Source organism: Anolis carolinensis, chromosome 2 (genome assembly GCF_035594765.1).
Source record: "Anolis carolinensis isolate JA03-04 chromosome 2, rAnoCar3.1.pri, whole genome shotgun sequence".
In the NCBI taxonomy this organism is placed as follows: Eukaryota; Metazoa; Chordata; class Lepidosauria; order Squamata; family Dactyloidae; genus Anolis; species Anolis carolinensis.
In genome coordinates, this window is record NC_085842.1 from 253,031,680 (window position 1) to 253,044,475 (window position 12,796).

Genomic DNA, 12,796 nt, shown 5'->3' on the forward strand with positions numbered 1-12,796 from the left:
AGGTTGGGTTGCTGACCTGAAGGCTGCCAGGTTCGAATCCCACCCGGGGAGAGCGCGGATGAGCTCCCTCTATCAGCTCCAGCTCCATGCGGGGACATGAGAGAAGCCTCCCACAAGGATAGTAAAAACATCCAGGTGTCCCCTGGGCAACGTCCTTGCAGACGGCCAATTCTCTCACTCCAGAAGCAACTCAAGTTGCTCCTGACACGAAAAAAAAAAATCCTTGAAATTATTGGCTTGAACTTGAAGGAGCTGGGTGTGGCAACGGCTGACAGGGAGCTCTGGCGTGGGCTGGTCCATGAGGTCACGAAGAGTGAATAATGAATAAACAACAACAACGACACCACACACACACAAAAGCTTTGGATAGCAAAGGGAAGGGATAACACCCCTGTGGTGTTTGTTTAGCTGTCTGTGCCTCTGTTCAGAAGATTTCACATCACTTTTTGTCCCTGTGACAATAGGATTTTGGAACAAAATTGGCTTTTTGTAGAAGCAAGGCTTGGTGAGAAAGCCTTAGTGGAGACACCTATTCCCCAAGGTAACTCTTCCAGGCATGAATTTCCGTTCTGAGGGGTAGATTGTCTCGACCCCATTTGTAACTATGAGTCATTTGTAAGTCAGATGTTTGTAACTTGGGGACTGTCTGCATTAAGAATAAGATTTATCTCAGTACTCAAGATTGCCAAGCACAGAACAACAAGAACTGTAGTGACATCTATTATGAATGAATGAATGGTTTATTGTACTAGCCATAGGCCATGACATCAGTAATATACAACCTTTATAAGCACTTTCCAATATAAACATTAAAACTTATTAAAAAATTAAAACTAGCTCTTTAAAATTATGATAGCAGCAACATAACAATGACAGTGTCTGATTTGTATCATCCCAAACCATCACCATTTCCATTTCTGACCTCAAGTATGGATTTTGCTACTTTAGCTCTGATCTTTTGGACTGCAATTGCAAATGTGGCAACCTTTAGTGTTATATTTTTGGAATAATCTGCTAGCAAGTCACAGATCACAGCTACCTCAAATGCCTTTAAGAGGAAGAGGAGGAAAATAAGCCCCCCCCCCCCCGCCCACGCACCAATAGGATCTTAATGCAAAACTGATAAAAGAAAGATATTTCTTTGACCAGGTGTTATCTATTGGCTGCATGTTGTCCCAATGTGTTTCTTATTTTTGAGATCCTCCCCAAATTAATGGGGGATACCTAGAGAGGCAGTTCTCACTTATTCACACCTTCAGTGCTCTGCATAATTACCTTTATTCACCTGCCCAAAATGGCTTTACTAGGAATTGGAAGTTGCAAGCAGAAGTGACTGCTGGTTGGGATGCTTCAGTGGCATGAACCACCAGGGAATAGCATGGGTGAAAACTGATCTTCTCCACCACCCAGATTTAGGCAATCTAGACCTAGGAATTTTAGGAACTGCTACTGATTTTTCCACTCATCAACATTATACACTAATTGGCTTTTTCTGTGCCAAATTAGGTGGCTACGTTTTGCATTGGCGTTTCTGACCAGTTATCAAAGGATGCTTCAGTGCTCTAACCTGGATTTTCCTTCTCTTAGAAATGCTATTGTTGTAACAATCATATAAGGCTAATAGAAGAGCCTTTGGCCATGGCTGCTACCTAGAAATCCAGGAACATTTCTCTTCCACACTTAGGCTTGTCTATGCATCTCAGGTTCCAGAGGAAGTTGTGACTTCATTTACAGCAATGGAAGTACAATATCAATGGGGCCTCCCAACATTAACACATATGTTTCAGTTGTATTGGAGTTTTTCTCAGCTATGCTGAGGTTTCAGTGTATTCATTCACACCCAGTTCATCACTGTTTCCAAACATTCCATTAGAACTTCATTGGAACTTTACTTGGCTTCACAAAAAAGAAAAATCAGAATCATCATCAACTGATGACACTTCAACTAACATCTGCAGCAAATGACATTCAGTGTTTCATATACATTTTAATGATCACGAGACAAAACCGAACCTTACAAAACTGCTTAGACAGAGCCATAGTCCCACAAATGTTTGGGGGAGCTTCTCAGCATGCCATACTATCTACAGCTCTTGCCCTAATCATGCAACCTGGAAGGTAATATTGCAGTGAAAACAGCCACAAGTCCAGAAAAACTCATCAGATCAAATGACTGCTGTTTGTTCTTAGGCAGGCCTAATAAAGATGAAGGTAACAGCAGTTTCTTGAACTTTGCTGTTGCCCATTTACTTCACTTCACTTTATTTCTTAATTAGTCGCTCTCCACCAGAGTGCTCCGAGCAACTTACAATTTAAAATATCATTTCACAATATAAAAACATTCAACATAAAAACATTCAACAGTGACTATTTGGCAAATTAGATCTGATTTACTTAAATGCACAACCATCTCGAAAACTGGTCAGTAAATATTCAAGTTAAGAGAATTAAAACATAGTTTCGCCAACTGCCTCCTTCAAGAGGGCAGGAAGTACCCCATTCCTCCCATAAGGAAAGATATTCTCATAACTAACAAAATCAACTTATGCCAGCTGGATACAACCAGCCAGGAAAGACATAGGTCAAGTCCACAAGTATCAACAAGACAATTCCAAAGATTCTATCCACATCCCCAGCAGAATTCAACTGAAACTTATCTTAGCAATTGTGGCTACCAAACAGTGCAGCCATAGGCAAAGATTCATACTTTTAACACAGCATTTACAAACGAACATAAAAGAAGATGCAAGTGCCTAAAAATCTATCACAGCAAGCAAAAGTAAATAACTATTATTTTTCTACCTCCTTGTGGCCAGGAGGTAATAATAAACCTGAGGAATCCTCTCTCTGGACAACAGTGTGATGGTAGAACAGAAGTAGGATTCTTCACTGTCATCACTATCATGAAGTATGTCTTCAGTTAAGCTCTACTGGGGTACGGAAGTTTTCTACAACTGCTGCTTTCTACAACTACTGCTCACTCTGCCATCCCTTTTGCTTCACTAGCCAGAACCCCGGAGGAACAAGGTAATGTTTGGACTCTTTCGTGCATGATATACCTCAGAGCTGTCCTATCAACCATCCACATTAATTTACAGTTCATCACTATGTTTTTAAAAACAGTATGTAACACATATTCTTCATTTCCATCACTTAAAAAAGAAGCACAGTAGTATTTTTTAAATACCTGGCTAATATTAATGGGTTTCTCTCGGATGCCTGACATTGTTTGAACCAGGAGTTTATAAGCCAGAACAGCATCTTCAGATCCATTTTTGTAACTGCTGAGTGTTATCTTCCCAGATTTCCAGTCATTGTCAAAAGCCTCCTGAAGTCCTGTTGAAAAGTGAGGGTGAAGGATTAAAAAAACAACAACATGTCATTTACCAGGCTTCCAAACCATTTAAATTTGCCTTTTTCAAACTATTATTGAAGAAGCTTGCAAGACTTTGCAGTTTTCAGTCCCCAAGGAGGTGCTGACAGGCGATGTGGAACATCACTACCACTTTCCCAGAGCTCTTGACTCTTGTTCTGACCATTCCTCCCTCCTCCCTATAGCCCTGGAACAAGCAGAGTCTGGCTGGAGTACTGTCACCTGCCTCCCAAGCAGATGTTTGGGTGAGTGCCACAGGCCTGAGACACATGCGCCTCCCAGACTCACAGCCTCAACGTAGACTGCCTTTCCCATCTTCCAGCCAGTTTGTGGAAGACTGCCAGATTGGAGTTCCAGACAGATCTCCTGCTGCCTCAAAACTGGGCTTGTCCTCCCACACCCACTTAGCCAAACTCCACCACACATGAAAACATCCTGACATTATAGCACTACTGTGTGTGTGGCTGAACACATGGCTTGTATTCTGATGTATATGTGAAGAGCAGAAACCATATGTGAATACTGCAACTTGAAAGACCTATGTGGTTGTATGTTCATACACAATGCTTGTACGTGGGAAAACACCTTCCTTCTCAATATACAAATAACTCATGCATCATGCATTTTAAAAATAAGAAATCTTCTAACACAAAAAAATGTCTGTGTGCTCTGTGCATTCTGACAATTGTCATGTAAACAGATACATGACTAAAACCTGGTTGCACTCATCTAATAAAGCTTGGAGGACACATGTGGGAAGAAATAGTGCTCTAACAACCACAAAGTGTTCACTGGAAGAGCTTAGATCCAAGCATTTGCAAAAAAACACCACAACAATTCCAAGAAAAGAATGCATTCCCCCCGTTCCCCAGCACTCAGGAATGTATTTTGACTTAGAACATTGTTCTGGGGGATAGTGTAAATAATTATAAACATAGGGCTACAAATGCAACAAGCTAAACATATTTAAGCAAAAGGAACAGAGTGGGTTTGATCAGGAACAATTCTGCAACTGTGGAACACTTCCACACCAAATCTCAAATCAAGTGAACATCTTAGCAGTAGTCATTCCAATATCTTTTAAAAAGTTCTCCAGGCTCAACGGCATTAAACAGGTGATCCTCTGCTCAGCCCCAAGTTCATTTTATGTGAACAACTTGATTTATACCAAATTTACAACCTGTACCAATTTTTCTTTCACAGGCAACCCTGAAATTACGAAGACTAAATCCAATTGCTAGCTCCCAACTAGAGTATACACAGAGAATCAAAAGGAACTTAAATAACCGTTGACTTACCAAATGTCCACTGATTTATTCAGTTTGCTCTAGCTGGGGACTAACAATTGAATTAAGGCCATAGAGTTGCAGCAGAAATGATCCTGGTGGATTGTGCTTTTTGACTGTAATAACAGAATTTGGGAGAAATTGAGACCACCATCCAAAAGAAAACTTTCCTTCCTTGTGGCCCTCAAATGAATTACACAATGGGAAAGAGACACCCAGCACTCTGTTGTTTCAGCTACCGCTAGGTGCCGAAGCCATAGGTTATATGGCAACATGACCAGAAATTCCACCACAAAGCCGGAGGAAAAGGAAACCCACACTCCGACTTTCAAACTTCAAACAGCAACTCAGCTCCTTCTTGAGCACAGCATGAGTGAACACGATTTTGTCAATTTGTTCCATCTGTTCAACTTGTGCAGCTAATACAAGTTGTGGGATCTGCTGCCAGCACGTGTAAAGATCACAGCCAACACCTATTCACTCTCAACTGTTATTTTCCTCTTTGCCATCCCTTTTCAAGGAGGTGGAGAGGCTGGGCAAAAATACCTCACAGCACAAATTTGGATCAGATTTAAAACAGGAAGCCACAGCCCAGCACAAGGAGGCTGTATGAGAACAGATGAACGAACCACATGTCTAAGGAAAAGCGAGGAAAGCGAAATGGGGGGAGCGAGGCGGGAGAGTCCACCGACCCACCTCACAGCCACCTCGCAGCTGCACTGAGAGGCTGTAATCAAAACCATCATTACAGATCTGATAGGTTAGCTACAGCTATAAAGAGATAAGAGCAGTTGGAAGAGAAAAACATGGCCCAAATGACACAGCCTTAGGCTCTGAATGCTCATTCCCATTTTAAAAAAATCCTTTAAAGTTGCCTCCCATGTAGAGATGCAATAAAACTGGCTCAGAAAGCCAAACAGGGTTCAGAACAAAAGCAGTGGATGAACAAGCCTGCCAAACCTGGCACATACAGTCCTCCAAGATCTAACCAATAAGCATATATATGTGCATTCAAGTTGCCTTTTCAACTTATGGCAGCCCCATGACTTTTGTAGGGTGTTCTTAGGCAAGGAAAGTTATGCCAGAACAGCTACTGATATCTATTTATACTAATTCCACCACCACCACAACTATTGACATTTATTTATTCTAATTCCACCAACAAACCCTTACAAGCATCCATTTAAAAAATTTAATTTCTGGAGGGCTTTGAAAAAAAGAAATGTAGGAAGGGGGAAAATACAAGCCATTCCTTCTTGTCAATATTTTCCATTTCCTTAAACCATTTAGAACACTAAATGATTGGGAAAATAGCTACATGTTGTACGCATATGCATATGGGGACAACATGCCATGAACCTCTGGAGTACGACAGGCTATAAATCTAACTGAATAAACAGATCATTAACTCTTATGGAACTAGTGGAAATCTGTACCAATCAAAACTGAAAGGCAAAGCTAACTCTCAAAATTAACTTGTCCAACAGGGTAATCCTAGGGAAAGGTATCAAAATAAATAAAACATAAGGGATTCTGCATGAGGAAAATAGAATAGTACTATTATGATTAAAACAACTAAAAGACAAAAATACAATAAGAGGAAAATATATAAACATTGCTTAGATTTTGTCTATACCTTGCAGCCAGTCTCTAAAGTAGTGCAACCACATTTTTGGAAGCTGCTTGTTGTCTTCCAACAAAACGTATGTAACACTGCTGAAACTTTTGTGAAGTTCATAAAGCAAGTGCTGGATGTTGGGATAATCTGCTTTTTGTGTCACGATGTACATGTGGTAGAATGAGAAATACTTGAATTGGGCTGCAATGAAATCGTATTCCCGTGTTTCCCGTGGCACAATGTCTGTAAGATCCAGTCCATCTCTTACACGGGTGGTTCCATATAGGCTGAGGCCAAGTAAGGCAAGAAAAAGAAAAATGACCACGATCTGCAAAAAGAAAAAGAAAAGGAATCTTCTATAAGTGAGGTAATTTTAGCATTTTGGAGCAGCACTACCATTAATAATATTCCATCTTTTCCACAGCACAGGATCCAAGGCTACATTCTCCTTGTGGTGTTAAGGAAAGCAAGGAGCCTTTTAAATTTGGGTATTTTAATACTTGAGTGATCAATAATTGAATCTTGAATTGGCTGCTGTTTAAAGCACATACGTTACTTTAAAAGTATATTAAAAATTAATAGCAATTTTAACATTTCAATTTTACTATTTATCCTAGAACATAATCCTAAGGCTTTTGCACAAACCACATGATTTTCCATCTTTTGTAAATTACTCTCAGCAGGGTTAATGTAATCATTGAATCACATGCCAAGTCAATGTGGTTGGTTTTTCAATAGTCTTGAGTTGAGCACCAGGACAACAAATCCACCTTTGGCGATGCTCCAGCCCAATTTGTTTGTGTTGGTTCCTATCCCCACCACCCTCATTTCATGGGGGCCATTTTTGTTTGCAAAACAAATGAAGCTAGGACTAAGTTGGGGACATATTAACACCATACAACTGACATGCACACACCCTAGTAAGTGACTCAGTTCTTCATTTCCAAGTCTGTGTAAGGTACATTTAGAATTTATATTAGTAAGAGGAGAAACTGCATTAAATCTGACTTTTCAAAAGTTCTAGCCTTTCAGGAAACAATGATCAAGATCCTGAACACTTTTGGCGCAATGTATGTATACACTAGCATAATCATCCTTGACCCTACAATGATGGAAGGGATTGTGCAACATGTGGTCAAAGCCTTGAGCTTACTCATTGCACAATTGTTGAACATTGAAATCCACTAGGCGAAAAATAAGTGTATGTGCTTGAGGAAGGACTGGCTGCACTAGGGGCAGGTAGCATTTACACAATCATCTGTACAATGTTTTTTTACACTCTCAACAGGATTCCAGTCATTTTTTCCATAAAGAAGCTTACGAAGATTTCAATAAATAAACTACATTGAAAGCATGCTTCTATGAAAGCATTCTTCTGTTTATCTCCACCTATGGAAGATATGGCATAAGTATCATAAGGGCACTCGTTCCCTCCTGATCTTGAAAGATAAGCAGGTTAGGACTTGGATGGGAGATGCCAAGGAATATCAGGTGCAGTAGGCAGAGGAAGGAATTGGCAAAATCATATCTGAAAATTCCTTGCCTAAGAAAACTGAAGGCACAACACATAGTGATGAGTGTTCTGGAGAAGGTATTCTGTCAGAATACCTACAGCAAAGAACTCTAACTGGTTTGAACCCAAATTCTATTTTAGTCCTGAGTTGGAGTCTAAAGCCATTATATTTGTCTACATACTGACTGACATTCAACAATTGTTTGAATAGGTCTACTCTAGTCTGGGATTAACCAACAGGATGCCAATCATAGTTAGGAAACACATTTGGGCAATCATCATAAATCAGCCGGGTCACAGTTGAGCATGAAGAAACAGCCAACATAATGAGGACAGTTGAGATTCTAGCGCCTGAATGGACAGTCATGCAGCCTCACATACCCCATTGTTGAACATGGACATGAAGGCAGAGCAAAGCTTAGGGGCCAGAACAGGAAAAGAAAGCACATTAACAAGACCAACCCTTTGGTGAAATTACTCACATCTAAATTTTTATTCCAGTTTCACAAAAGTGTTTGCACTTATTCTGCTTAGAATGTCAATAAAAACTTTGAAATGGTATAGACGTGTATTAAATGACATACAAAGTTGAAGAAAGTTACAATGCATATAAAAAAGCAATAGAATAATAAATTCAGCAAAATTAATTGAAATATCACACCACCTTAATAAAGGAGACCTTTCTTCAAGATTGTAATGCCCATGAAAGCTAATGCAGAAGGAGATGTTACTAGAAACAATAAGGACCTCAGCTCTTACTGTAGGATGTATGCATGGAGCCATGAACCCAGATCTTCACATAAATAGCTATGTAATGAAGGGAGGAAGTTTAGGGGTGATAATGCAACCTGGGTCATCAAAGCACACCTACAACTCAATGGGTTATTATAACAGTTGCTATTATCATTTAACTCAAAGAAAGGAAAGACACCAGCAAACGTTACCTTTGCTTTTGGCTTCAACAAGAATGGCGCATACTGTTTTTCAGCAAAGGAGGAGAGTGTCCATTTAGTACAAGGTGGCTCAAGGCAATGTAGTGTAGATTCTGAGAACTGTGAAAGGAGATCCCGAGTTGAACTTGTGCTTTCTGGGCTTTGGCAGCTGAGGTTATCTTGGGTCACTGTGACGGGTTGCACCGATATTTCTGAACGAGGTTCCGCTGTGGTATAATACACCTGGGTGTGAGGGTCATATTCAGTGCGCAACTGGACTGTGGACTGCATTGTGATTTGGGTTTCATGTGCAAAACTGTGGCTGCTGTACGGAGGTGGAGGGCTGTAGCGTGTGTTGTCACCAGCTTCTGCATAGGCTTGCGGTTCAATCTGAATTACTCTGCTGACACAAGGGCTGAAAGATGGAAAAAATGAGGATGCTATTGGTGTCATTGTAACCAAAACAGCCATGGCAGGTTATTATGGTAATTATTTGATACATAAAGTACCAGTAAAATGTTTGATGCTTCACAAAGAAAACAAGCACCTGACGTGAACATTTCTTAAAATATTACATATATAACAAAAAAATGATTTAGTGAAGCATTCTTTTTTCCCCCCAGGCAGAATTACACAGAAATATAGATTAGATACCAAGAATATGCCAGGCAAAATCACAGACAGCTACCCCTCTCTAACACCCATTCTGGTGCCTTTTTAGTGCCTTCAACTGTTTCTATATTTTAATCAACTGAATATTTGTGCACCTCCAGCACAGACTAAGGGTTGTCAGGCACATATGAAAATATCTTGCAATTGTAGCACCCAACTTTTGGGGCTCTCTTTCTGAAAGAAGATCCATCCTAGGGGCTTTTGCTCCACAACTTCTAGTCTCTCAGGCATTCTTGATTTTATATGGTAGTATGCTGAAACCATATGAAAACATTGCATAGAAATCAATCAATTCCTCCCTCTGATTAAATTATATCTGCCATTTCAATTACAATGTAAAAGTATGGAAACTGAAGGCACAATACTTCTCAATTACCCACCCACCCACCAGCCTACATAGCTCACCCTGAAATGTGATGCATGTATGTAATTAACATTGAAACATTAACTTGAAATGATGTAGTCTGTCCAGCAACTCTACAAACCCACCTTGTAAAACAGCAGAATATATCCAATCTTCGGTCTTCACGGCGATACAAATCCATGCTCAAAATAGCAGGAAAAATTAATAGAACCATGGCAAAGTTGAAAACCACAACTACAGCAGCCTAAGTCAGCAAACAGAGAAAAAGAGAAAAAGTGTCAGAACGCCTAATGCATTTAATGTAAGCAGGCTTAACTTTGAAAACAAACAAGCACAAAACTATTTTTCCCATTTGGCAGTTGTATATACTTAAGTTTGCTCAATCATGATCAAAATTGTACAGAATAGAATGGAAAGAGTTTCACAGCATTCCTATTTGATTGTTGAATGTCTACTATATGAGTAGTTTTGACATACTAAGTTTGTTGTCACCATATTGCAACCTTTGTTACTCATGTGGAATACAGGAAAATAAAGACCAGCCTCACAGGATTATGAGGGAGGGTATAAAGCTATTTCTTTATTAATTTAAGCATAGATTGCATTAATGAGTGAGCGGAGAGGTCAAGAAAAACAGCTGGACAATGCAGCTAGAGAGGTGGCCCCTGATGGAAACCATCCTTGTAAGCTCAATTAACCACTGCTTCCATCATTCAGGAAAGAGATCTCCTGATCTAGCCAACCCATGATTTATAGCCCACTCCCCAAAAAGGCATGCGAGTTCATAGTCAGGACTTCAGAATCCCCTTTTCATCCTTGGTATAAAGGACAGATTCTGTCAGAAAAACAAATTGCTATTATAGCAGGGGAGGTATTGACAGAGATTTGCAGTTAAAAGAAGCAAGAGAGAAAGTGTCCAGAAAGGTCAATTAGTGCCAGCTCCCAGCCACCCAGTGAGGTCCTTGCAGAGCCTGGAAGAGTAATCATTTGGATTACAACTCCAAAAATGCCCCAGACAGTATTTGGGAGTTTCTGGCAGCTGTAGTCCAAAACGTTATCAAGTTCAAGGTCCTTATATTACACTGAAACTTTCCCTAAAGCTTTCCAGTATCTATCCCAACCTTTCACAGCAAGCTCTTATCTCGTCATATCCTTAGAAGTTCTTTAAATGCCTCTATGACTAGCTCAAAATGAAATGTCTAAGGCAGCAAGGATGCCCTGTCAGAATCCTAGAGCCTTAATATTATTTTGTATCCAAAGCAGTGCAGTTTTCATCAAAATCCGATGTAAAAATATGTCTCATGTGTTTTGTTGTTCCACCATCCAAATCAACATTTCATCATAGTGATTTAAAAACATCTTAAACCATTTTTATAGTGTTGTCCATCTAAACTTTCCTTACATTAGACCTGCTTGATCAGAATAGCAAGATCATTATGTCATATGCCTTCACAACCGAGTTTGGAAGTAAATGTTATGGGCCACTGAACTGATGTTTATCAAACAAATGTTAATCAAGTGAAATATTAAATAGCCACAGAAGCCTATTCCACTATCAGCTATCCAATTGCTCACTTGAAGACTCTCAAAATGTGAGTGGCAAATATTTGTTTGTCCAGGTGAACCGTTCTATAAAAGTTGTATCTCAAAAACAAAACAAAAAAATACAGAGATTTTCTCATATTCTAGATTTTCATCTGTTTTTCAGGTGTCTGTGGACCCTTGGTTCACTGTGCGTCTAAATATCTTGGCAGAATTTGTGTCAGTGTGTGATATCCCTAATAATAGCAAGCAATCCTCATTTAACTATAAATGTAAAGTTTTTTTTTAAAGGACAAAGAATAGGAATAGGCTGCTGGTAAGGATTTGCAGGGAAACTGATGAAAAACTATTTAACTCTGGTGTTGCTTTCCTTCATATATGAAGCAGTCATCAGGCAAGAGGGTGGTTTGAGGGCCTCAAACACTCCCCCATCAGAGAAAACTCAACAAAGCTGGCAAGGGCTCTGACCTTAATTCACAACTGTGTTGCTGGCAGCTAGAAAGAAAGAGCTTGATTTATTTGAACGCATCAGCACACACAAACATTCAGAAAATTTTGTACAGAAGTCCTGTATATATCCTTCTCTTATAAATGGAACTAAATAAAACAAACAAACAAAATGAACCTTTCAGTAATTCATTACTTCAGTGTGTGGTGGGCAGCTGCTGCTGCTATTGCTGCTGCTGCTGCATGCGTTAACTGAAGTCAAATAATGGAAGTCTGTGCTGGAGTCACTGAGGGAGAAAGCCTAGCAGGCTGGGGCCCTGCCCAAGGTATGCGCGGCTCTCCGCCATTCCTCACAGACCACCCAAGGCGAGCGGGTGTATCGTATCGCCAGGGATGATGAGCAGATGAGGAGGCCCGCCGGGCAGCCGTTTCCCTGGCTGCTATCTCTGCAACTCCCTTCTAATGGCATTTGAAGGCTGTATTTTTATCCCCTCTCACCCCTCCCCAGATTTACAAGTAAATTTAAAAACTTTATGACAAGAACAAAGGAAGCTTACAGAGCTGGGTGTAGACATGAGATTTAGATATTGCAATTTAAGCTGGGAGTAAGATGGTAAATGCATCTTAGCAGCATGTATTATTTCTCACACTAAGTGCACATATTTCTTAAAGGCAAATCAGATACTGTGCATCACACAGAGAAATGATGCACTTACCTGTGAATTTTGGTACTGATTGAGGAAAGGAGGCTGGCCAGCCAGCCTCCTTTCCTCGTCACTGAGAAAAACCGTGATTTAGGTTTCTGCAAAAGCTTTCACTACAGTAAAGAGTCACATACATCTTTAATAGCCAGCTCAAGCAGGAAGGTGTGGTGGTGGAAATTGATCTTGGGAAGTGCAAGTCATTATTTTGTGGTAAGAAATCTGACTAGTATACTGAAAGGAAACCTTATGGTAGGTAGACATACTCTCCTCCACACACAACCTCTAGAAATTATGAAATGGGGAACGGGTCTCAGGCTTATGAGTTAAACTCAGAATTCAACCTTG

The 12,796-nt window shown here is 40.1% G+C and overlaps 1 protein-coding gene across 4 annotated transcripts in view; it reads right to left on the reverse strand.

Annotated features, from left to right (window-relative positions):
* ptch1 (patched 1) overlaps positions 1-12,796 on the reverse strand; it is a 128,941-nt gene that overhangs the window by 23,236 nt on the left and 92,909 nt on the right. For all 4 annotated transcript variants that reach the window (XR_010003431.1, XM_062972081.1, XM_062972082.1 and 1 more), the window contains exons 13-16: positions 9,884-10,002; positions 8,735-9,137; positions 6,296-6,605; positions 3,188-3,336 (exon numbers count right to left, since the gene is read on the reverse strand). Coding sequence is in view for 3 of the 4 variants with exons in the window: in XM_062972081.1 (XP_062828151.1) it covers positions 3,188-3,336; positions 6,296-6,605; positions 8,735-9,137; positions 9,884-10,002 (981 nt within the window). In the remaining variant the exon portion in view is untranslated. The remainder of the gene's footprint in view (positions 1-3,187; positions 3,337-6,295; positions 6,606-8,734; positions 9,138-9,883; positions 10,003-12,796) is intronic.